The sequence below is a fragment of the Rhinolophus ferrumequinum genome, chromosome 8 (genome assembly GCF_004115265.2).
Source record: "Rhinolophus ferrumequinum isolate MPI-CBG mRhiFer1 chromosome 8, mRhiFer1_v1.p, whole genome shotgun sequence".
NCBI classification, from domain to species: domain Eukaryota; kingdom Metazoa; phylum Chordata; class Mammalia; order Chiroptera; family Rhinolophidae; genus Rhinolophus; species Rhinolophus ferrumequinum.
The window spans coordinates 32,629,152-32,655,858 of NC_046291.1; the positions used below are offsets into that span (position 1 = coordinate 32,629,152).

Below are 26,707 nucleotides of genomic sequence, written 5' to 3' on the forward strand. Positions count from 1 at the left end.
GAGATTAATATTTTTCAGGCAACAGGATCCACAAACCAATATTATTCCAGTTGTTCCATAATGCCAGCTGCTGAGCAGCAGACTAGGGATATCTAGAACATGCTAGTTGATTAAGGGGTATCTTAGAAAGATTTAGATTGCAATCTTTTTATCCTGAATACATTGTAAAGCAATAACAGAAATTCAAGTCCTGAGTCCATTGACTCAAAAGTCCATTGCGAATAGTATTTTTTAAATAAACACTCAGAGTTTGCCTATTTTTAAGACACATAGGTTTGTCCTGGCCAATTTACAAACCATATCATGAGGGGTTAGTTTACTTTGCTGAATACCGAAGGCTCTCTTCAGCTAGCAACAAACCTATTCTCTTCTTAGTCTCTGAAAGCAAGCAGCTTCTACCTAATGATTTCCTGACCTTTCCATAAAATCATCTCATAATGCAAAAGTCTAAGATTCAGTTCTCAGTCATGGTTCTGTGATAGGAAGTCTTTTCCTTCCAGAAGTTCCCTTCTTTCAAAACATTAATGTGATGATTATAATGATAATGAATATTTCTTGCCTTATTCAAGTAGTTTTCTATGTGCAAATTTTTTTATGAATCTAAACTTACTTTCAAAAATCCAAGGGGATTTCTTTTTCAAAAAATGTGTAACTAATCTTTTCATAAAGCCATGGGTTTTTCCTTAAAAGGAAAATTAAGTTCTTAATTTATCTGCTTTGGTAAGTAGGTACCTTCACTTATTATAAATACTGAAAGTATTACTAATATATGGGGAGTGATTAATAATACACAATTGTTTTACAAGAAGTGAGAAACAAAGTTGGGTCGGGGGAGGCCTTCCCCTCCACCCGGTCTGTTAGTATGAGTCTGTAATCTCATGCATGATATATATTTGAATACACTGGGTCTATTTAAAATAAGAGAAGTCCAATTAAATTGGAAGCTAACCCCTTCTGGATCAAGGGAAATTTTCTTGCTGCCCATTATTGTTTTTTCAATATGGCTTTAAAAGAGTAATATTTAATTTCATTATTCTTAACATAAATTATCCTTTATATATTTACATTTACAGATAGGTATATACGTGTGTATATATACACACATACATACACATATGACATTTTATATAGCATATTTATGTGTGTGTGGGGGGGAGGGGGGTTGACAAGAGTTAAACTTTGCCCGAGCTCTGTGCTTCTAGAAAACAGATGGTTAAGTAGTCCCCTATTTTTTTGTGTTCCATGAAATGGGTGCTGCAAAGAACCACCATTCCCCGTATGACTTACCTGAGACTCAGGGATGCGCTGCTTGTTTACCTATGCAAAGGCCAGACATAGACACTCCAAGTTCCATTTCAGAAATGATGGAGCTGAACTGGACAAAATACCTACTTCTTTGAATTGGCCAAACTTTAGTTAAGCTTCAATCCTTCCTTCATGCCCCTGAACTTGACCCCTGCCCTAGAATACAGCCCCTTCTTAATGGCCTCTGAGGTGCACACCAGCCAGACACCAGTTCTGTCTAGCTTATTTGCCCCTCTCAGTAAAAGAAAACTCCTTTTTGCCTGACCTTTGAGAAGTTTATAAATTTTATCGAAGGAGCATTCTCCCTATTCAAAGCAGCGGTACCGTTCCCCATATTGCAATAATAAAATCTCTCTTTACCTCAATCTGGATTTGTTTTTACTTGACAATGTACACACCACACTTACATATACTTTCAGGGAAATGAGCTCATATTGCTCTGACTTGGGTTAATAAGGAAATTAGATAGCTGCATCCCAGCTTCGTCTCCCTAGAGTAACAAGGAAAGAAGAGGAGCTTGTGTCTGAAAAATCTAAAAAGGCTATGAGAAATTAAAACAAAACACCTTTGTTATTAATATTTTCTTTCCACGTGTATTATTGTAGAAAATAGTTAACATAGTTAATACATCAAAGTCTCACCTTAAACTAAGAACCTGTGTGTAAGAAGCCAATTTTCTCTGAAGAAAGTTTTCCTGCGAGAAAAGTTAAGACCCTTCATAACCTCACAAGTTGGAGACAAGTCCTCTGGTCTATGATGCATCTATTCATTAGGATTCTGCCACTTGTGGATTATTCAGAATCATTACTAAATGCTGCTTTCATCTGGGGGGGAAAAATAAGTACCTCCTAGAGACACTAAATTTAGTTGTACTGGAGATAAAGTAAAGTGGTCTGTGCTTCCGTAATCTTGTCAACAGCCTGGCTTTTATCTCTACTAAGCTCCTGGACAGCACAGCTGGGATGCAGCCACCCAAGGCAGAAATCTGGACACAATGCAACCAACCTGCTTATTGCTGAGAAGCACTAACATTCCATCTATCATGTTTGAAATAATGTTATAGATTTGTGACTTTTTATTATGATAGATGCACTAATTATACTTTTTAAAATAGAATTTATTCTTTTCTCTAAAGCAATGCAGCTACTATTCTATATTATATAATTCTCTCTGAATCTTTTCACCTTTAAATCACAGAAAGCTCTCAAAACCCAGCCTCAAAAAACATCCTCCTCTGCAACTACGAGCTGTCAAAAGCATTTTATGGATACATATGGACACAGAACGTTGCTGCAAATTATTTTTTTAGATGGTGGGTGATTAGATTCACTTGTACTTAACAATATGACTCATGACCAGATTTGATATAATAACAAATTAGCTATGATACTAATGAGTGGTAATTAAATGAGCCAGGCAGACATTTTAGAACTCCCCAGACCAAGCTGAGGAGGTCCAGCACATCTTTATTTTGATTTGTTTTCTTTTCACCATTACTTTTCAGATTGTTTTGGCAACCAGACTTAAGTATCAAGATACAAGTCTGGGTTTTGGAATCCATGAAAGGCTAAAGATATTTACTCTCTGCTCAATTTGTACTTCCTCATAGAAGACTTTCCTGACCTCTCCCATTAGGTCAAATCCCAGTACACATTCTCAGTCATGCCATGAACTTCTCCTTCACGGCACTCATCACAGAGACAAATTTAACACACAGCGTGTGATTATTAAATGACTGCCTCCCCCAATAGACTGCCAGCTCCACGAGACCAGGAGTCCATGCTTTTATTCGCCAGTACACGCCCAAGCACAGAGCCTAGCACCCTGTAGGAACTTACAGATATTTGTTGAATGGCTGAATGTGGCTTAACCAAACAAAAAAAACAAAACAAGCAAACAAACAAATTACCGCTTGTCAAATTATGGATTAGAAGCCTCTTTTATGCTCTGTACCTACTTAATTATAAATGTTAGAGTGGAAATAAATAAAATTAACTTCTCGAGATGGGAGACGAAGTTTTTTTTTTTTTTTTTTTTTTGCACTAATACGCCAAACAATAACAAGGCTTTCAAAAAATGTATCTTGGCGTACCTTTTCAGACACCTAGTCCAAGTATAAATATATCAAACTTAGCTTATAGATGCTATGCCTTCTAACTATATATTCTTCACTTCCTAAGGCCTAGCAACATATTCTTTTTTGTATGAAGTTACCGGAACTGACACATGAGGTTGGAGTTATTTTTCTAGAACTGATCCATTCATTATCTCTCACCTGCCACCTTCTTCCTGGTGATAAATGGCATGTGTTATAAAGCAGCTGGCTGATATTACAGGTGAGTCTAGGGCTCGCTAGGTTGAACGAGACTAAACTGGCTACCACTATACCTACAGACCTCAACTTTGGCATTGTTGTTATTTTGCCTTTCCCAGTTCCAGTCACCAAACATTTTCAACAAAACAAATACCATAACTGCTTACCAAAATTGAAATATTTTTTTAAAACATGTAATAGGCCAAAAATATATATTAAAAAATCAAATAAAAATTTAAAAAAGAAATAAATACAACCTAAAAAAGATATAGACTAAGTTGATATACAACATTCCTTTCACTAGCTATTGGGTACACTTAACCTAACAATATATAAGAAATTCTTTAGGTTGGTAGGTAAGTTTTTGAGCAGAGGAACATACTGCTAGCTAGCTAGATAGGCGAACAGGCAGTCAGGTACGTCTTGAGGTAGTAATTACTTATGTGGTCCATTCTGTGCAATTTTCTTTTTACTACAGAGCACTTAATCTATGGAGTTTAACAGACTGTAATCTATATTTGCAGAGCAGAGGAACTTCTATGAGTTATAAATTGAATTTAGTTATCAAACCTTCTATAATGTTATTTGAATATTTTCACTGCAGGGAAGCCTTGCAGAATGAAACAATGGATAAAAGATCATTTAGTTTGCAAAAATTCCCAACAGGCAATATTGTTAAAATGTCAATACTACCAAAAGTGGTCCAAAGATTCAATGCAATCCCTATCAAAATCCCAATGATGTTTTTGCAGAAATGGAAAAACTGACCCTAAGATTCACGTGGAACCTCAAGAGACCCTGAATAGCCAAAACAATATTAACAAAGAAGAACAAAGCTGGAGTACTCACTTCCTGATTTTGAAACTTACTACAAAGCTACAGTAATCAAAACAGTATAGTGCTGGTATAAACTTAGACATACAGACGGAAGGAGTATAATAGAGAGCCCTGAAATGATCTCTTGCATATGTAGTCAAATGATTTTTGAAAAGAGTATCAAGACCATTCAATGAGAACAGACAGTCTTTTCAACAAATGGTATTAGGAAAACTGGACACTCACATGCAAAAGAATGAAGATGGACCCTTACCTAACAACATACATAAAAATTAACTTGAAATGAATCAAAGATCTAAAAGTTAGGCTTAAAACTATAAAACTCTTAGAAGAAAACATATAGCAAAATTTTCATGACATTGAATTTGGCAATAATTTCTCGGATATGACACTATTGAATGTCATAGAGTATATCGTTAGAGTATAAAGGCAACACACAAAATGAAATAAAATATTTGCAAATAACATATATGATAAGGGATTAATATCCAGAATACAGAGAGAATTTCTGAAACTCAACAACAACAACAAAAACTAACTAAAAAATGAGCAAAGGATATGAATAGACATTTCTCCAAAGATATACAATGGCCAATAAGAACATAAAAAGATGCTCAGCATCATGAATTGTTAGGAAAATGCAAATCAAATCTACAATGAGATATCACCTCACACCCATTAGGATGGCTACTATCAAAAAATAGGAAATAAGTGTTAGCGAGGATGTAGAGAAATTGGAATTCTTGTGCGTTGGTGAGAATGTAAAATGGTACAGCCAATATGAAAAACAGTATAATGGTTCCTCAAAAAAATTAAAAATAGAATTGCCATAAGATCCAACAATTCCACTTCTGGCTATATACCCAAAATAACTGAAATCAGGGTCTCAAAGAGATATTTGGATACCCATATTTATAGCAACATTATTCATAAAAGTTAAAACATGAAAGTATCCAACTCTCCATCAACAGATGAATAAATAAGGAAAATGTGGTATTTATATACAATGGAATATTATTCTGCCTTAAAAAGGGAGGACATTCTGACATGTTAAAACATGGATGAAACTTGAGGTCATTATGCTAAGTGAAATAAGCCAGTCACAAAAAAAGACTGTATGATTCCAGTTATATGAGGTACTTAGAGTAGTCAACAATCATAGAGACAGAAAGTAGTCAAAAATCAGAAGTAGAAACAAAAATCATAGAAACAGGTAGTTACCAGGGCCTAGGCAGGAGTAAATGGGGAGTTATTGTTTAATGAGGGTGGAGTTTTAGTTTTACAAAATGAAAAGTTATGGAGATGGATGGAGGTGATGGTTTTACAACATTATGAATGTATTTAATACCACTGAACTGTACACTTAAAAACGGTTAAGATGGTAAATTTTATGTTGTGTGTATTTTACCACGATAAAAATAAAAATCAAGAATAGAATTCCCAACAGGATGGTAAGTATAGACCATCCCATTTGGAAAGAGCAGTCAAGAAGGGAGAAGAGAACAGTGTGGGGGAATCACTGTGGGAGATGGTGTGAAGTATGAATAGGAACTCAGTATAATTAGGGTTGCTAAGCACCATGGGTTAAAAAAAATCAAAATTGGGGGGAACAAAGCATAAAAGAGACTATATATATATACGTATACGTATATACATATATACATATATATATATATACATATATACATATGTGTGTGTGTGTGTATATATATATATATATAGAGAGAGAGAGAGAGAGAGATTCACACTATCGGTAAATGACAAAAGGAATAATGTATTTAAGCGATATAATGTAGTTAAGCCTCAGAAAAAGATTGAAAACAACATATACTCATAAAATGGAAACCTCTGTAAGAACTCTAGAAATCATAAAGTCTGATCTCATTTTTAGGTGAGAAAATCTATCCCCAGTGAAGATAATTTTTTAGAAATTAATATTAGTTAGTTGCAGGTTTTTAGACTCAGAGTCCAACTTCCTATAACTCTAAACTCTCAGATAATTTAAATTAAACAAAAAAAGGGGGAATTTACAGCCTCTACGTTTGTTATTTTGCATGTCTCTTCAGAAAGTATTTTCGTTAGACTTGCCAGAATTAAAAGCTTTGTTTCAACTCTTTGAACATTGATTTTTCAAGGTTGGTGACTGAAAGGCTCTCCCTTTGCTTCCCAGGAGGCTCCTTTCTCCTCAGGAAAGCCTAAGGAATTTACCCATGGGGATCACACCTCTCATTTCTAAATCATCTCGTTTATTACTCAAAGGAAGAAGATGCCAGGACTTCTGTTCTAACAGCGTGGGTGATTAAGGACAGCATGGGGATCTGAGAAGCAGAACTGAGGCAGTGGAGATGTGGGTTGAGCAAGGAACAGGAAAGGGAGTTTGGCCTTCACAAAGTTTTTGCTGGAGGCAGGACTCTCCAACTTCCTCTGTCTCCTGAAGATGTGGAAGCTGTCAATGTCTAGACAAAAAGCCAGTGAACAGTGAAGCTGTCCAAGAGAAACAGGAGGAAGTTGGCTGAGTTCTCAGTGTGGGTCCAGGGTCTGGCCTTCTGCTTTGGTATTTTTTTGATGATAGTTTTGTTTTGCTTTCACATCTCAATGGTATCTGTCCAGGGGCTCAATTGCATCCACTCACTCAGGGGTGATCAGGCCCTGGGGAGTTGATTCATGCTATCCAAGCCCATAGGAGATGAATGGATAAAACAAAAAAAGAAGTTAAGTGACTCATTTTCAAAAAGAAATGTGACTGCCAGGCATATGGGACTAGTTATGCCACTTGGTCAAACCATTTATATCTCCACTAGAAAAGTATACTTGAAAAACAAAACAAAAAAAGAAAAAAAAAGAAAAGTACACTTGGGAAGCCAAGTTAAGTACAGAGTTGTTTGATGAACAAGAAGAATCGGTGGTCTCAAGCTATGCTCTTAACGTACCTTTCTGTACTGTAAGACTACACCGCCAAGGTGATTGGAATACTCCTGTTACCTGGACAAGACACTCACTGCCTTGGATTAAGTAAGATAATAAATATAAAGCACTCAGTACAATACCTGATACATAGAAAGCGCTCAGTTAATGTAAGCTATCATTGTTATGCTGCTATAAATATGCTGACAACATAGCATAGTGGATTAGATCCATTGAGTTAGATCCTTGCTCCATCACTCACTATCTATGTGCCAATGGGAAGGTTACTTAATCTCTCAAGCCTCAGTTCCCCTCTCTGTAAAGTGGGTGTAATAACAGTAACTTTACAGGGTCACCCTTAAAATTACTTTAGCTATTGTGTGAAAAGTACCGAACAGCTCATTCTAAGCACTGAATGCTCCTACTCCTGACAATAGAAATAACATACACTTACATAGCACTTTGTATATACCAGACACTGGTTTGTAACTCATTTAGTCACTAGTTGTTCTCTAATTTCATCTCCTTATGACCCTATGAGGAGGGTATAGTTGAGGGACGTGTTACTGGTAGATTACATTCACCAATATCTGCACCCCTTTCTCCGGAAGTGTACACTAGCGCTACTCCACTGCTGTCGCCTTTGACCATTTGGCTTGCCTGGGCCAGCTGAAGGTGACCGGAAGGGGCACGTGACACTCCTTGGCAGAAACGGTTAAAACCAACTTGCGCTACCCTACCTCTAGGACTGTAGAAGTGTTCACTGCACTGGAGGTCCCACGAGCCTGAGTTTCTAAGTAGCGCTTGCTGACCCAGTCCATGATCACTATACAGTGCAAACTAGAAATAAATCATCATTTTAAGCCACTGAGATTTTCAAAGTTTTGTTACCACGGCACAACCTAGCATATCCCAGCTGATTCAGAAGCATCGAGACGAAAGGAAATTTTCCCAAGTCCACACAGCTAGAAAGTATCTGGCTCCAGAGTATACTCTTGACCACTTTGCTTTATGTTTCTTAATAATTGATAGTCATATCAATATGAAGAATAGTTTATTACTAACGCATTGTTGTCCCTGGAGGTCTGTTTCTAGACTTCATAAAATAGCTGTTCTTTTCTGAATCAATTGACTCAGGAGGAAACCTAGCCTTCGTCCAGCTTCTACTGCAACAATAGAGAGCTGCTTCCAGAAGCACTGTTGAAACTCTCCGCGGACAGTATGGAGGACACCGGACATGTTCCCTCTTTATATAACTCCAGAGCAGCTCCCAGCGGCACGATCCCTGCAGCTGCCAGAAGAGCCTGATTGGACCTCCTTTCCCGCAGCAAATACACATAGGATCTCAAAGAATGATTTAAAATATCTATGGCTATTCAGTTAAAGATGACTCCATTCTTGCTGTTAGTCTTTCAGAGAGTGATTCTTTTCTTCACACTTATTTTCCCATTAGCCCATCACCTTGTCTCCCTTCTTCTTTTGTCTCTCACAATGAGCAGAGACCTCAAATATATCTGCAGGTTCTATTACACTGGCATCCAAGTAATTTCCCTTACGTAGTAAGATTACCCAGAAATGTGAGGGTCTGAAATTTGGATTGAATGAGAGAATCTGCCTGGGTTAGAAAGACAAGTACACAAAAAGGAGAAGTCAGATGCTTCAGCCTCTGCTCTTCCCAAGAAAATGAAAATGTTGTCAAAATAAAAGCAGAAGGAGGAAAGGCTTAAATGGTGATAAACAGCCAAAAAGTTAGGTGGGAAAAAGATTAGTCATATCTACTGAACGTAAATCTATAAAAGAGACCCAGTTTTTTATGGCACACGCTGCAATGCATGAGATTATAAACTTTCTTCAATATTATTTTTATGCATTTCTACTTGACACTTCCAGCCTGCTAAAATTGATTTTTCATCAAATTTTTAAAAATATAAAGATACTGGAGTTTAGTTCCTTAAAAGAGTCAACAGGCCAAGTTAGAAAAATATATTATTGGGAAAGCTTGCTGAAATGCTACTTTTGATTCTTTCAAATTTCAGTTTTATAGGTGTGACCACCCTACAGTGAAGTTCTTTTTGTACTTAAAGAGTCAAACCACTCTGGATGGAGTCCAAGAATTTCAATGAATGCCACTTCACAGCTCATTGTGTGTTATCAGTGATACATTATAAGTTCATCTCTCTCCCAAGACTTCCAAAATTAGTGATAACTGACTACAATAAGGTTGGCTTTGCAAGTGAAGTTGTAGTCTTTTTCTGGAAGACTTAAAGAACAGAAAAAATTCCCATTATAAAAGTTCAATATAATGGTATGAACCAAACAAAACTCATTTCTGAGAGACATCATGGGAAAAAAGACAGATGAAAGGAACTGCTAATGTGTGAGGATGGGATGAGATGCTTATCTGCTCCTATGATTATCTGGAAAAGATACTGAAGACTGAGTCATGAGACATGTTTCATCATATCATCCCAAATGAACATGTTGGATATTGAAGAAGTTCAATTTTGTGCTTAGTAGGGAAAGAGAAAGAAGGGGCGAGGAAAAGGATCAGCACAGTTGGATACTGCCATATGGCAAAAGTGTGGGGAAATGTAAAAGATCTGCTAAGCAACTCCTTACTCTGGATTCATCATACATGGTGCTAAAATATGAATTACAGAAATATATACGGGAGCTTCCAGAAACATCTTGATTTCAGCCTGAAACTTCATCCTTGCTGGATTCTAAGTCCTGATCTTTGGCTTAGAAAATTTGGACACTGTTATTGTAATTCACATTCATTATATTATAGAGCTATTCATCTTTGTCTCTGAAAATTTTTTCTCCATCTTCCCTGTCACTTGTTAACATCAGATCAATGTAATACTAAATTTCAGAAAACATAATGTATTTTTCAGTCTTGGCTCAATTTACTTTAAAGCCCGTGTTCCTCTCCACCACTCCATGCTGCTAACCGCCATTTACCTGAAGGCCCATTCCTCATTTTTTCCACCTCCTCCCTTTCTTGTTGGAAATTATATTGGAATTAAATAGTTTCAGTTACATGAACACATATATTCAACCAATCTTGGTCAATCTCTAGTCCCTCCTCCTAAAGAGTGGGGAGTACTTGTATAAATTAGTGTGTAAGGAAACCTTTTCAGGAGGCAATGCAGAATTTTATAGGTGATCCGGGCTGTGTCCTTTAATTCAGTGATTATATCTTACCAGTGTAGTTATTACTATTTCAACCAGTTGTAACCCAATGTAAATTGACTCTAGCAAACTTAAGAGAAGGGGCATTTGTTGGAAGACTGTTAAGGAGCTCTGAAAAGCAATAGGAAGGCTAGAGAATAGAGCAGGAACTAAGAGCTCCAAATTCAAGATACAAGAAATAAAGGAAGAGTCTCAGGGAAGAGGATCTTCTTAGAGGCACCACTGGAATAAACAGTCTCAATCAGAGTCCAGTCTCTTTGTCTCTCAGCTAAAATTTTAAATTTCAAGGAGGTCATTTGTCCAGTACACGGAAAAGGACATCTGGTTAACAAGCCCACCCAACTGTGATTTAGATCTTTTGTATGTATTATCTCATTTAATTTTCACTAAACCTCGGGTATAGATGTTATTATCACCCTCAGAGAGGTTACATAACTTGGCTAAAGCCTCACAGCTATCAGGCAACCTGCACACAGAGCCGCATCCTGCTCTAGTTTGTCTGGACTCTGTCATGTGGATTGAGTTTTAAAGGAGCAGGAGGACAGGGTAATGGTTAGAACCATGGGCATGAGTTAAAATCTCAGCGCTGACATTTACTAGCTGAGGGCAAGAAACTCAAACCTCCCTAGGCCTCAATTTTCTCATCTGTGAGATAGAAGAGTCATATCAGGGTCAACATAAGTTGTTGCAAGGTCACACAGTTGTTGCAAAGAGGAAAGGGGAAATGTATATAAACTAATAACCATGAGTGCTTGTCACATATTAAATGCTGAATAATCAATGGCCGTTATTAATTATATGTCTGCCTCCCCTTGTATACTAGCCCTGGAGGCCCAGCTATTACTCTTTTGATATTTGTATCCTAGCACCTTTCTCAGTGATTGGCACATTAACAATCCCACACAAATACCTGCTGAATGGAAAGCATTTGTATCAGGGTTCACGCTGCCATGTTGTACTCTAATATTATAACAAGCTTCTCTTTATATTAATGCGATAGCTCCTCCATACCCGTTAAGCAAATGATGCTCCTCTTCTCCCCAGTCTGGAACTCCCGCCCCAGACTGTTAACTCAAGGGGTCAGAGTCTGTATCTCTTTTGTTTTCCATGGATGCCCAATGCCTCGCACAGAGCCCAGGGCAAAGTAGTGCTTAGCGAATTGAATTGCTAATAAACACTTGGATTTTTAATAAACACTTGTGATGTGCCTTACAGTTCACCTAGCACTTCCACACAAACATGTGCTGCATCTCTCTGCAGTGCAGGTTAGAGACACAGGCTTTAGAGCCAGACCACCTGCATTCAAAGTCCAGCTCCACCATTTACTAGCTCAGTGACCTTGGGTAATATGCATAAGGTTGCAATGCCTCAGTTTTCTCACCTGTAAAATGAGAATAACAACAGTATTGGGTTGCGAGTATTAAAATGTTAATTAGTGTAAACCTTATAAAACAGCACCTGGCAAATAATAGTAGGTATTCTTTAAATGTCAGCAATTATTAATTTTGTTTGTAGCTCTTTTTTCTCCATCACACTATCAAGAAAAATTATTCAACTGCCTAAATCCTTTCATGTATGAAAAGTGGCATCTTTAATCCTAAAATTAATTAATCCTAAAATTAATTTTCAGCAGAGCAAATCATAATCTCAAGAAATTGACTTCTGGAGCTATTTGCAAAAACAAATGTATTTATAGAGAGTATTCTTAAACTAAAATGATCCTAAATGGATCCAAGTATTTTGTAGTTTAAATTTCTTCCAAATCACTTGTGTTGGCTCTTTCTCCCACAACGTTTGGCCTTATTCTTTCCACAAACAAGAACAGCCATATCGACTTGTCCAGAAGTGTTTATGTGAGTAAAAATACACACACAAACACCAGGCAGGGGACTAGGTGTGCTGTCCTCTGCCTTTACTACAAACTTCATTAATGGATTATGGGGTAAAATGTGTCAGTCCCAGTATGTATGTCCCCCAGCACTTACAGCATGAACCTAGGGAATCGGCCACTTATTACTTAAAAATTGAAATCACTGTATTAAACATTGATGCTTCCCCATGAGCAGGACAGGGGAGGAGGAGAAAACTGAAGGCAAAGGGGGCACCTGGGCATTTCACTTACCTTCAATACTGTAATGTTCCAAGCAAAGCTTTCAGTTGCCTTGTTGAGTTTTCTTCCTTTCAATCCTTCTTTTGCTCCCAGATTATGAAGTTCCTCATGGAACTCCATCCCTTTGAAAAAAGAACATACAAGAATTCTTAGTATAAATTGAATAAAAATAGGAATTTTTATGACAATATTATCAGTGAAAATATAATTTCCCATTCTTGTCCTTCTCTTATAATTTCTAAATCCCTAAATTGAATTATCCTCCCATTCTGTTCATCCCCACCAAATGGCTATCCTTCAGGGAAAACTAACAATAATCAAAGCATTGAACTAAATTACATTTTAAAGTGGCAGGAGCCGTAGACAAGACATGAGAAGGTAAGAAAATTCTTCCAACAGGTTACATCAATCTCATTTGTCCTCTGCCTGTGTTTTACATGAAATGGTGTAACGTGTGAATGGCAACCATATGTGATGGATGCACATATCTTACTTTTCCCATGAACCCTCCATATGGCTTGACAGGAGGCCCGTTATCCACATAGATAACAATGGCAATTAGTAAGTGTTGAATAAAAATAAAAAGAGTTTTTAAAAATAGCATTCCTGGAAACATCCAAATGTTTCAGATGTTGGAATGGCCTTAAAATTATTTTTATCTCAACCATTCTCTCAAGCTTTAATACTATAAAAACCATCACCATGATCTCTTTCTTCAGCCTTTGTCTTAGCACCTCAGGGATGGGAATCACACTTTCTTCTGGAAAGCTCACTCCATTTGAAAAGCTAGGACTGATGTCAAGCCAAAGTCTCTCTCCCTGGAACTTCTACTCATTCCTTGGTGCTGGCTAGACCCAGACCATCAAGGTCAAATCTCTTTTCTGGGGTGCAGACCTTTAAATATTGGAAGAAAGATAGTACATAAAGTCCACTAGAGCCTTCTTTTCTCCAGATTAAACATTTTAACCCGTTTCAGCTTACTAATAATGTCTCTTGTTTAAGGATGACATCCGGGTAGGGCCACTGCATTACATAGCTGCCCAGAGTCAAGCTAGTGGAGACCTGCACCCAGGAACATCTGCTGAAAGTGGGCTGGAAGTAGCCCCCACAAGGTAGGGATTTACCACCACCCTCCTTGTTCTAGCTACTCTGCTGTTATTAATGCAGCGTGAAACCACTTATCTTTTCAGGTGCCAACATCACAAACACAGCACATGGTAAGGGAATGCCTGTGGAGTCTGGGCCTACACTGGCTATGCCATTGACCATGTCCGTAAGCATGAGCAAGTCCCCGAAACTCTCTGCAGCTCAGTTTCCTCACCGGTGAAATGGTGATAACAAGAGTGTTTTTACCTCAAGGGATTGTGGTGAAGGTTAAATGAGTCAATACCTATAAAGCTCGCAATGTAGTGCCTGGCACATAGGAGCATTACATAAATATTTGGTACTATTATTTTTATGCTTCCTGTAAACTAAAATATGTAAGCCTCCTGGTCAGTCAGTGAAGAGCACAATTTTTAAAGTTTGGTCTAGGTTCAAAGGTCAGCTCTACCACTTTTTAATATGGGATCTTGAGTAATTCACTCAATCTCTCAGAATCGCAGATGCCTCATTTCTAGGTTGGATATAATGATGACTCCCTTGCAGTGTTGTTATGAGGACTAAGCAACATAATGTATGTGCTTAGTATATCATATGCATATAGATCAAGCAATTGTCATTATTGTCATCGTCCTCATAATCATTATTGTGTGTGTGGATCAAGGAGACACGGATCCAGAGAGACAGAAGTACAGGGGTGGTGCAGATAGAGGCGAACATAACTAAACATAGGCGTGTCCTCATAGATGTGACCCATCCCATCCTTAAAGAAAGATCATTCTACAGTGAGGACTAGTTAGCCAGGCAAAAGCCTAGAGGATTAAACGATTATGGCTCAAATTGTAAACATGTAGAGGCAATGAGGAACCATAACTTCCATATCAGTAGTAAAAGGTTTGATAGGTTCCCAAACCACAAAAGTAGATTCAGAAACCCTCACCTCTCTAGAAATCTTCAGATACCACACCCCATATATACACATACAACCCACCTGCTGTCACCTAGATTTATTTGGTACTAAGCAAAGACTTAACTATAATACAAAGTATAAACTGTGGCATAAAATATTTGAATTTTAAGCATAAGAACCAAAACTATTTACAAACTCTGCCAAGAATTATCAGTATGATTTCTAAACAAAATGGTGGTGGGGAGGTGGGATGGGAGGGGAGGTTACCTGCTTTCTGACACTGCACAATCTTTTCCTGGACTGTGTCAGCCATTTCTATGAGAAACCGGCTCTCTTGTATCATCTGTCACAAAACAAACATCAAAAAGGTGGTTGTCAGAAATCCTTAAACTGGCTCCTTGGAAACAGTACATACAGAGAGACCCACATGGCACTGCCAGTAATGGGGAGCCACAGCCTTAACCACAAAAGATGGGAGAGGGAAGGATAATCTGCTCCAACTCCCACCCATTCTAACACCACAGCTAGTCACCTACCTTATGATTGCTCCCGTTATGTAACATGCCTCTCACACAATGGGTATCAAACAAATAACTGTTGAATAAATGCATATACATTCTTTAAGCCCCCAAGAATATTCATGAATACTTCTTATTCCACTCCCTCATCCCAAAAGTTTCTACAACACAAGGCAAGTGGCACTGGAACAATGTCAATCAGAATCAGAATGGGGAATCACCTAGTGATGAGCTGAAGGACTACTGAAGACATCTATGAAGTTGATAGCTTGGATTTGGGTGGTATAAAGATGGCAGAGGTCTGGCCCTCCCTCTAGAAGGGCTCCCGCTCCATTGGCAAGAATGAGGAGTGGGTCAGATTTCAAAGCTACTAACTCATCCGAGCTTGTACGTACTACACTGAAATGGTTGTCCCTGCCCTTCATGTTTGGATAGAATGCAAATATATCCAAGGGGTAATTAACATACTGAGTGAAGTAGGGGAAATAAGAGAACTGTTGGAGAGATAAAGAAAAGAAAAATCTGTATGAGAACAAGGGGGGAGACGATAGTAGGTAAAGAAGCTGTAATCAGAAAGACAAGGAATTGGGGCTCTTTTGAAAAAATGACTAAAAAAAGGCAACAAATAAGCAAACTAACACTTCCTGATTTCCAGCCACTCTTTTACTCTAAAGAAATGTTTCCCTCTGGGTATTCTGTTTGTCTTTCTGGCTCAATATACTGCAGGGAGTTTAAGGCAGAATTTAAATTGGACATAAAAGGTCTTGAGTAAGACATCTTTCATAATTAAATGCTGTTGAACAGATTGTAGTCTTGTACAATGACTTCCAAATATAAAGTGCTTTATGATTACAAATTTTCAAATGGAAAAGAACATTGAATCACAAATTTTTAATGCCTAACAACTCCATAGGAGTAAAATCATATCAATCATTCATTTAATAACTATCTATTAAGCAGCCACTATGTAAAAGCACTATGGAAAGCACAAACGGTAGGACACATTGGTGAGCAAAAACAGACACATCTCTAACTCCTTGGAGCTCATAGTCTAACAGGGAAGTCTACTCAGATGAATAAAATATAATTAATTCAACCAAACAAAATTCAATTACATTTTTCTGCCTGCAGTGATTAGTCTAAAGTGACTTATTTGAAGGGCTAAACTGACTATCAAAACTATAAAACTAGACACCCAAGAATTTCTCAACTGACTCACTTTTGAACTGTATCAGTTAACTCTTTCAACTCCCAAGAGGAAGTGGAATGCTGTGAATAACAATTTATCAAATAGTTAACAGTAGCCAGAGTTGCTACAGCTTCCATGTAAGTGAAATTTGCAGGCAGAGAAAGATGTAATATAAATGCAATTGGATTTAGACTTTTCTAATGTTATAGCATCCATATAGGCAACATCAATTGAGTTTTTATAATATTTTCAAAAGTTATCAGATGTTTCCAATAGTCAAATATCAGACAAAATGTTTTCATGAAATTCAAGCAAGGGAAATATTTATAAGGAAAGACATTCTGTGTCTTTACCATGAGCAAAATAGGTAATAAATTACACATTTTTAGAATCATTTCATTTTAGGTCTAAAAGAATCTTAGCTATCATGCCACCCCCTTACTTTTATTTAAAAAGGAGGGGGAACTAAGACTTACAGGAGTTAAGATTTTTGCCCTCCCCCCCCAAAAAAAACGGAAATAATTAACAATCAAGCTGGAATTAAAATCCCAGCTTCCTGGCATCCCTCTTATTTTCATGAAAAAAATAGCACCCTTCTAATTTTGTCTGGCTTGGCCATGCTCCGTGCAAGAATGCATGTCTTCACATAATGCAATCTTTGAATTTGAAATGTAGCATTCCAAAGTCACCCGGCCATCAGAAAAAATAAGAGGGCATGCCCATAATCAGTCCATTTCAACCAGATTCAAATATATTCATTTCAAGAAAAATACAAAATAAAAAAGGAACAGGATTGACGATTCCTTTGACGATATCTTATATTCTGACATCTTATATTAATTTCTCTTGGTGTTGCTCTAAATAGAGAACATATGATACTATTCTCTGATTTAAAAAAAAAATCGTTATTGATTTGTCGCCAGTTTTCTTTGCATTATTGTACTAAGCATTTTCTTAGTGTTGAGAGCAAAAAAGAATATACTTCCTGCATCCCCAAACTCTATAGCCTCTTTGTAACAACCTGAGCAGGAAGTGTCCTCTTTGCCAAGGCTAACTCTTCTACCTAGACTTAAAAATCCCACCTCTTCCTGCTTCCTCAAGAACCTATTCCTAATGAGCCTTCTTTTTTCATCTACAATCTCTACCTCTCCCCTGGCATCTTCTCTTCTCCCCCGTCAAATCCTATCAGGCCTCACAGCTCACTTCAAGCCCCCTCTTCCACTGGTGTCCTAATTTCCCCTTCCCTCCCTCTCTTACCTCCAAATTTCCAGAACACTCTATTTTTTCAGTCTGTTTACATTTTTTAAATTTGCTATCTTAAATTACAATTAATTGTTTACCTATATCTCCTGCTCTTCATTTCCCCAGTAAATTGTAATTCCAGTAACGTAAGAACCCAATCTTATTTACTTTTACATCCCCAAATTCATCTATCCTTTTATATGATCACCTATTTCTATTTTACTTTGTGGTACTTATTTCTTCTACACATCTATTACCTACATATGTACATACAATAAAATATTTCATTTATTATTGATCACTTCTCAAATCTATAACTGTCTTTTTTGAAATCTAATATCTTTTTGTCTCTAGTTTTGTTTTTTTTCTAGGCTTCTCCATCTTTGTATAATCTTACATGCTCCTTAATTCCCTTTCATATTAAAGACTGAAAAATAAACACAAAGCGTTTAACAGGATTATGCCTACAGAAAATATAATACTCAATATCAGAAAATAAAATAAATTTTAAAAACTTTATCACACTTACTTGAGGTAAAATAATGTCAGGTCCAAAACATACAAGAAATTCTATGATTCAAGGTCTCTTCCAAAACCCCCAAATAAATATTTGTTGACCACAGCATATAAGAAGCTTGTTTTTCCCAATATCTAATGGATCACTTCATAAAGAAATAGTCGAGTGTGATTTAACTTTCAACATAGAAGAGCATCTCTTTGAGGTTCTTTAGAGGATAACCTGAAATCCTTTAGTAATAAAAGTCACAGCTTTGACTATAAAATACCTCATCATTAACATTTTCAGAATTTAAAATCAATGTTCATATGAACTTTTCTTATAAAAGCATTTCGTCTTCTCTACAACACCTTTCATTGTATATAGAAGAACAATTTTATCTATGCATGTTTTCTGCAGTCGACTTTCAATTATTAGCAGTGGCAGAGAAAACAAACAAGATGGATAGCTGAAATGTACCAACAATTGCAAACCACAAGTAAATCAATAATTTCAACTTTTCCCCAACTAAGTAATTTATCTAAGTTGTTAAGAAGGAAAAATGGTTGATTTGAATTTCTTCTCCTTCCTAGGTCTCTACAGATCCTGACGGAAATGAAATATAAAGTAACAAAAGCCCAGGAGAGAAGGTGAGAAGCATGTCCTCAGATAATCCCCTAACTGGGGAGTCAGGGCACCTTGCCAGCCAAGGCTGAGTTAACTCAGTGATAGAATCTGGCAGGAGCCGGATTTACACATCTGATGTCCCAGCCTGAGTTTCCAGGTGCCTTTGCCTGTTGTAGTAACACAAAAAGCTTTTCTTTGGTTCTGTCACAGGAATATCTCCTAATGGATCTTATTTCCTTGCCTGGCTTTGTATCGAAATCAATAGCGATTTACCCAGATAAAGTGTGGCATTACTTTATGCATTAGATGTGTCCTCAACAGGGGTGTTTAAATTGTCAGTTAGGATTTAAATCATTTATTTAAAATGAAAACTTTAGAGAAGGGGATAGTAATATTTTTACTCAGAGACGGACTAAATTGTTCAACCTGTGTGAAAAAACTGTCATTCTAGCTCTTCTCAATAGGGAATTTAACTAACTAATTGCCTGAGATCATTGTAAAGTCAACTTAACTATTAATGGTTCTGAAAAGATGAGCTTCCATCACAGCATGATGTAAACCTTCTATAAAGTCCAGTTTTCTTCTGAATTACATCTAAATTCCTAGAACCACAAACTTTATATTTAGAAGTCACATTAAGGACCATCTATCATGGACAATTCCATTTTATAGATGAAAAAACTGAGTCCCAAATTGACTTGCCTAGAGCCACACAGCTAATTAGTGAAATAGTTTAGTCTAGAACGCATTCTTGAGGAGCAGACCTAAGCTTATAAGTTGTTCTAGAATACTGATATGATATTTAAGTGTGGAATTCTTATTGCAAGTACAAGTTGATGACAAACATTTAATAGAGTAGAATTCATCGATTAAAGCATCATGAAGACACATTTTTGCCATGACTGCTTCTCCCTCCAAGTCTAATTTGCAACATGAATCAACAAATATAGATATTCTTCCTATGAAGCCTGGAAAGAAATGTATTTATTGAGCCCACTGCTTTTTCAGGAAGGTGTTATCAAATTTGGAAAGTCAATCACTTAGGATATGTGAATCAAAAAACAATCTATGCTAGACCTATTTTGTTATCTCACCTTAAAAAGAGTGCAATAATTAATCTATCTCTTACCTCCCTTCTAATCAAAACACTGGGATTTAGTTCTTGGTCTGTAGTGACTCCTTTGTTCAGATTGTTTAAAATAACACTTGAATTGTATTGAACTTGGCACATTGTTTAATCTGATCACCGTTACATATATATTTGCTACCTAAAATGAAGATCATTTCCTTTAATTTTTAATTTCTGAAAAATGTTTAAGTCAGATAAGAAGGAACGTTAATAGTTTGGCATCTTTTGTTTTTAAGCAAAGTCAATCTTATCAAGACGGTTAATTTTCGGTGAAACAGAAACACACATAAGGTCAGAACATTTGCAAGCTTATTGGAAGTCCGCTGCCTCTGGTGTATGTGATGAAGTATCCTCTGTCCTGGGACTACCTGAGAGTCACTACCTGTGAGCCTGATTTACAATGACGCAGGACAAGAGAACTTGCAGAACGCAGGCTAAAGGACATTTTTCTCTACATTTGTGATAGTAACAGGAACTGCTTCGGGGAGCTGCTTTCTGGAGAAAAGGATCATTTTACTTTTTCTTCTCTCCAGTTCTTCTGTTTCCCAAACAGCTGTCAGCTATATATTGAGTAATCATTACAAATGTTTGTTTTTATCCAGCTCTGATTAGAATTTAGCTCATTCATAAAATTACCAGGTGACTAACCCTCGTAAACCTTCTCCAGAATTTCCAGGCCAATTCGACTACCTCACACTGCCTTTAATGAAGAGTGTTGTAATAAGTTGAATATTCAGGAATGTAAAGTGAACTTCAAGGATACAGGTACAATATTCCACCAAGGAGCCAACCTGAAATGCCTGCTTATTAATGCTTCTCTGATAACCAGTGTCTTGGGGACCCCTGCACTAAGTGGAAATGTTGTAAATCTTCAAGATGCTGACAATTCTGCCCTCATGCAGAAAATGTAGCAGAAGACATTACCACACCTACAAGTGAAGGAAGTTTCAATGCACTATGTATACAACAGCTTGTATTTAAATAACCAGCTCTGGAAGGGCACATGCCAGTGGGCTGCTCTTTTTCTGGGCTCCATTACTATACAAGTCAACATACTTTTTGAAATGCAAACTAATATAAAGTTCCACACAAACTTCACAATGAGAGAGAGAGAGAGAGCTAGAAGGAAAGTATCTTTGACTTACTGAATTCCAATTTAAATTGATTTCAATAAGTAAAACTACATTGAGACTGTAGGCATACCTACAACTTTTTCCCATCCTGAGGCTCAACATTATCTTGATAAAAGCACTGATGGAAGAGAATGCATTTAATTCACCTGTTATGCTTGGCTTAATTGGGATACCTGCCAGTATATTGATTCCATTGCAAGAGTGATTAAAGATAGCAATTAACTTTTTGCTAGATTCCTGGTCATGCTAACACAATCAGCTGTTCTCCAAATCACCCCCCAGCTGACTTAGTAAAAGATTAACCTTTGTTTTCTAGAATGTTTTGATTTTTTTTTATCTTCTGTTGCTCTTACCATAGTAAAGTTTTAACTTTTGTGTTAATGTTAAATAAGTCAGCACAGAAGTCACCTTCAGAAAATGCTTTGGGTTTATTTTTTACAGGTGCAGTTCCCTGAAACTATTCCATCTCTGAATGCTATATTCAAAACACTAACTACCCAAAAGTTTTCACATTCATTTAAAACACTTAAAAGGATCAAATATGTTAGGCAAATACTTCTTGACTATGCATGAAAAAGTAGACAGGGGAGAATATTAGAGAAGTGAAAATTCAGTTATCTAAATAAAAAGTTATATAAATATTAGATGACATTTTTCTTTCAAAATTATTTGCAAATAAACTTCTGCTGGCACGGGGTAGGAATAGATGTGGGGGGTATATCACCGTGAAAAGTGCATCACACTTCAAGGGTGTGGGGACAGAGCCAGGAGTGCAGTTTCCAGGCTCTCGGCCTCACATGGAAAGGTACTGGCTCAGGTAGTAAATGGCCATCAACTGTGATCAGATGGCCATCAGCTGTGGCTAGTTGGCTGTGAGCTGTAACCAGTGAGCCATTGGCCACTAATATAACAGCCGTGGCTACGCTAGCAGAAAAATGGGGGCTAGCAAGAAGGTGGTGGCTGAGCTAGCAAGCGGCAGAGTGTGGATTGCAGATTGCAGAGAGGCGGATTGCTAGCAAGTGAGATTGTTTGGCAGAGACAGGTGGATGGCGGGTTGCGGATAGTGTGGCTCCTGCCTCCTGTGTCTCCAACCCAGCCACCAGCGAGAATGTAGTGGTATGACTCCCCTATCTATGGCTCCGTGGGTGTTCCTTTTTGGCCTCACCATGTCCTGCGTTCTTATGTGGGGAGCAGGACTAGAGACCCCATAGGCTGCCCCATATGACACAGGGCTTGAGACTCTATCAAGCCCAGGACATAAACATCATCTGATTCACTCTCTGGACTCTGTGTGTCTCTCCTCCTTCCCTTTTTGGGGAGTAAGTCCTGCCTTCCCATCAGGATTTCCCATTCCTCAAGGACAGACATATTGTCTCACTCCATTTCTTTCAGCATCCTGCACTGTAACAGATGTCCAAAATGTGTTGGTTGAGTTGACTAATCAAAAGCTTGAAGACATACACAAAATAATGTCAAAAGAAAAAAAAAGTTGTTTTACAAGTGACAAATACGCATGTTCCCATCTTTTACTTATATTTCTCTCAAGTCAAAATGCTGCTGTGCTATTTGTGCTGATACCTGTCTGTTCATTTATCTCTGCATTGCACAGAATCAACAAAGTTCTTTATATCTGGTATGGATTGAATGTCATGAATAAAGTCAATGAATGAACCTTTTCTTAATGACCTTTCTTAGCAAAAAGGTCAGTTTTGCTAGAGGTTGAGACGAAGGGCTGGATGTTGATGGAGAGGGAATTAAGGCTGTAAAGGCAGCCTAGGTGGTGTAGAATGGAAATAAAAAGGATGGAGAATGAAAAGGATGTGACAAATACATCAGCTTGACTGAAGGAGAGGGTTCAAAGAGAAGAAAGTGGGAAATGGGGTTGACAAAACAGAAAGCACTGGGGTGGGTGAAGGCTTCGTAAGTCTAGTTAAAAATCAAAACTAGGATTTGAGGGGCAGCCTGATGGCTCAGTTGGGTAGAGCAGGAGCTCTCAACAACAAGGTTGCTGGTTCAATTCCCACATGGGACAGAGGGCTGAGACCCTGCAACTAAGACTGATAATGGTGACTGGACTTGGAGCTGAGCTGCGCCGTCCACAACTAGATTGAAGGACAACTTGGAGCTGAGGGGCCCTGGAGAAACACACCGTTCCCCAATAAACTCTTTAAAAAAAAAATGATTTGAGGATGATTATTCCAGTTGTTGAATTAGGGAAAGGCAGACACTAGATGGAGGACTAGTCAGCCTATTCAAAAATCCAGGCAGTAGAAGGGAGCCTGGTGACAACCTTAGCTAAGTCAACATAAGGAAATGGACACAATAGAGTAATGCCATGAGGAAAGAAGCAATAGATCTCATTGACACTGAATCATAAATGAAAAGACCTTACTGGAGTTAATATGGAGAGAGAGAGACAGCATTTGAAAAAGATTTGGAAGAACTGAAGACCGTTGGCATAGTGGTATCTTTTGCTGTGGTCAGAAAAGAGTGAATGAGTGCCTAGGAAATACAAAGATCAACGCAGTTTTTGACCTGTGAAATGTCTGTTGTTTATTCTTGGGACATCCAAGTCATGTCCTATAAGCAAATGTAGAAATGTGACTAGAGTAAAATATCAGGGCCAGGGCTAGAGATGGATTTCTAAAATAGTATTCAATCCACATGAATAAAATCACTATTGCAGAAATAAAAATGCCCAATCTATTCAAACAGACTAATTTCGATAGTGTCTTCCTGAAATTGCAAGTATTGTTCAACATAATCACCTGCTATTCCAACCCCACGTTAAATGATGAGTTACATAAGCAGGTCACCAATCGTAGACTCACAGGCCTGGGATGGACCTTACCAGGTCACCTGTCCTGACTCTAAGCGGTTGGAACACAGGGTGTGCTGCACCTGCCACAGCATTAGCACGCAGTGGCTTGCACGTGGAAGAAGCTCAGCAAATGTTTATAGAATTAAACCATTAAACCGCTCCATTCCTGGCTCTCACACTTGGCAACTCTTTCAGTAACCAATTTTCATTTTTAACAGCCCCAGGAATAAGATTAATCCTAAACAGGAAAAAAAAAAAACCCAGCTCACATCGTATTACTTTTATTTGCAAAACATAATTATACTACATTAACAGCCTTAAAAGACTTAGCAGTGACTGACTGTATTACCTAGTTCAACGGGATATTTTCTTAGAGAAAGTGAAAATCCAGAGTGGGGAAGTGACACTTGCTCTTTCAGAGATCCGAGCCAAAAAAAAAGCGCAGTGCAATAAAGGGACAAGTCACTGAGAAATGGTAACCTGATTTTAAATTCAGTTCTTGGGACAGTTCTCAAAAACTGTCCTGATGACCACAGAGCCACCTCTGACTGCAGCAAGCAGTCTACTGCTGTCAATAGCTCTCCTCTATGTGTCTTCAGCCTGGCAAAGAGGCATCAATTCCACCTTCATTTCAACTTTTAGGTCCTGTTCTACTTGCCTGAGTTATGGATTAATAATGTTCTCAGTTTGCTTTTGTGCTTTGCAGAAGCTGTCACTTCCCACCTCTGGCTGAGACACGTGTTTGATATCAAAAAAGTCTTCTCTGCTTAAGTTTCCTAAATATCAGCTAGGCATTTACGTAGCTACATCCCTACTCAGCATATTAAGGGAGATTGTAGATAGGGGTGCTCTCAAGAAAATTTGCAATTATTCGAGCAACCTCTCCCTCACCTTAGCCAGAGTTGGGGAACCCCTTGTCGTTAGGATGTCTTCCTTTCCCCAGGTACAAACCTGCTTGGAGGATAGAATCTGTTAAATTATTCAAAAGTACGGATTACCGATAATCCACTGTGTTATTACTCATAAAGACCTTTTTGCATTTTAAAAGAGATAAAAAGTCTTAACCCAAAGGAACTGAGTGTAATTTTGAAATTTCAAATACCAGTGAGCAGATAGGAAACATGTTTTAAATGAGAAATGGAATGGGGGTGGGGAGGTATGTTCTGAAATTATGCCACGAAAATAAGCCTACTTAACGACAGATATATTTGGTTTTTGATTACTTGATACCAACACAGATGGTATAATAGAATTATAATTGCAATATTAATATTTAAATGACTTGTAACACTGAATGATTTTTAAAACCATCAAGAGGAAATATTTCTAATTTTAAATTATCCAGAAGTTTGGTAAGGAACAGGGCCAACTCAGGTGCTTAGGGAAAAACTAAACTTAGGGGAAAAAAAAAGTCTGTCAATGTTTTCTAGAATATTTTCATTTATTTCCTCTTAATAAGTAGCATAGTTTGATGCACTTAGGTTGTCTTTCCATAAATGTAGGTGACTTGGTTTCCTGATTCATTTCTTTTTGATACTAAAATAATTTAAACATTTGCATCTGCTCAGAAATGATTTCAGGTGATTTCTTATTCTAAATATAGACTGTATTTTTTTAGTGGTTACAACATTTCCTCTTGGATAGCATCTATACAGCTTGTTACCACTTTTGAGAAATTCAAACATTTAAGCAACTTGAGTCTAAGTTCAACACACAAGCTGTTCATTTTTAAATACCTGTTACCTCGCCGCCACCACTACCAGGCAATAAACCCTGAATTTGTCTTCTGCCTTAGTCATCCAAATAGTTTTTATTAATAGCCTGTAGAAGGGTTTTTTTATACGTTATTTTTATGGGAAGTTGTAGGTTTACATAAAAGTTGAGCAGAAAGAACAGAGTTTACATTATACCCTCTTACCCCATCCCCCCCACGCCCCGTCGGTTTTCCCTACCGTTATCATCTTGCATTAGTGTGGCACATTTACTACAATTCATGAGCAAATACTGATACATTCTTGTTAGCTAAAGTCCGTAGATTACATTAGGGGTCACGCTTTGTGGTGCACATTCTGTGGGTTTTTACAAATGCATAATGGCATGTATCCACTAGCACAATATCATACGAATACTTTCACTGTCCTACAAATTCCCTGTGCTCCATTTATTTATCCTTTCCTCTCTGACCCTACCTCTCCCAGAACCTTGCAACCACTGATCTTTTCACTGTCTCCACAGTTATGTCTTAGTCTGTGGGATTTTTAACTGTGTGGGTAAGACAGGGAACAATTTAGCTAGGGTGGTTTCAGAGAGGTTAAAACAGAAGGGATTTTAAAATTTACCATAAAACGCATTCAATTACAGCATGGGAATTACCCTATTTTCATCAACAATAGATGCTTTTATTTACTTTTTTTTCAACTAACATTAATTGATAACATACCACTTGCCAGCGCTGTTTTAGGTTCTAGAGACAACAGTAATAAGCAAGACTATACAGGGTCTCTGCTCTCATGGGTACACTCAAATTCAGGGGTAAAGGGGGGCAGAAATTAAGCAAAAAGTCAAGCAAAATATTTTTCAATACCACTAAGCATAATGATGGAAACCAAGCAGTGTTACGTGATAAAATGATAAGTGGAGACTGGTTAGGGAAGGCTTTTCTGAGGATATGACATTTGAGCTAAGAATTAATAGATAAGAAGCAACTATCTATGCAAGAGAAGAACATTCTGGGCAGAGGGAACTGCAAATAAAATGACCCAGAGATGGGAACTAGCTTGGTTTGATTGAAGAAAGAAAGCTCATTTGACTCAGGGGGAGTGAGCAGAAGAGAGAGTATGAGGGTGAGGCTGGCAGAGGCAGGTGAGACAGGCAGG

At 37.6% G+C, this 26,707-nt stretch overlaps 1 protein-coding gene across 3 annotated transcripts in view; it reads right to left on the reverse strand.

Annotated features, from left to right (window-relative positions):
• Nucleotides 1-26,707, reverse strand: part of PLCL1 (phospholipase C like 1 (inactive)) — a 406,607-nt gene that overhangs the window by 24,482 nt on the left and 355,418 nt on the right. For all 3 annotated transcript variants that reach the window (XM_033113055.1, XM_033113053.1, XM_033113054.1), the window contains exons 4-5: nt 14,944-15,019; nt 12,678-12,787 (exon numbers count right to left, since the gene is read on the reverse strand). In XM_033113055.1, coding sequence (XP_032968946.1) covers nt 12,678-12,787; nt 14,944-15,019 — 186 coding nt within the window. The remainder of the gene's footprint in view (nt 1-12,677; nt 12,788-14,943; nt 15,020-26,707) is intronic.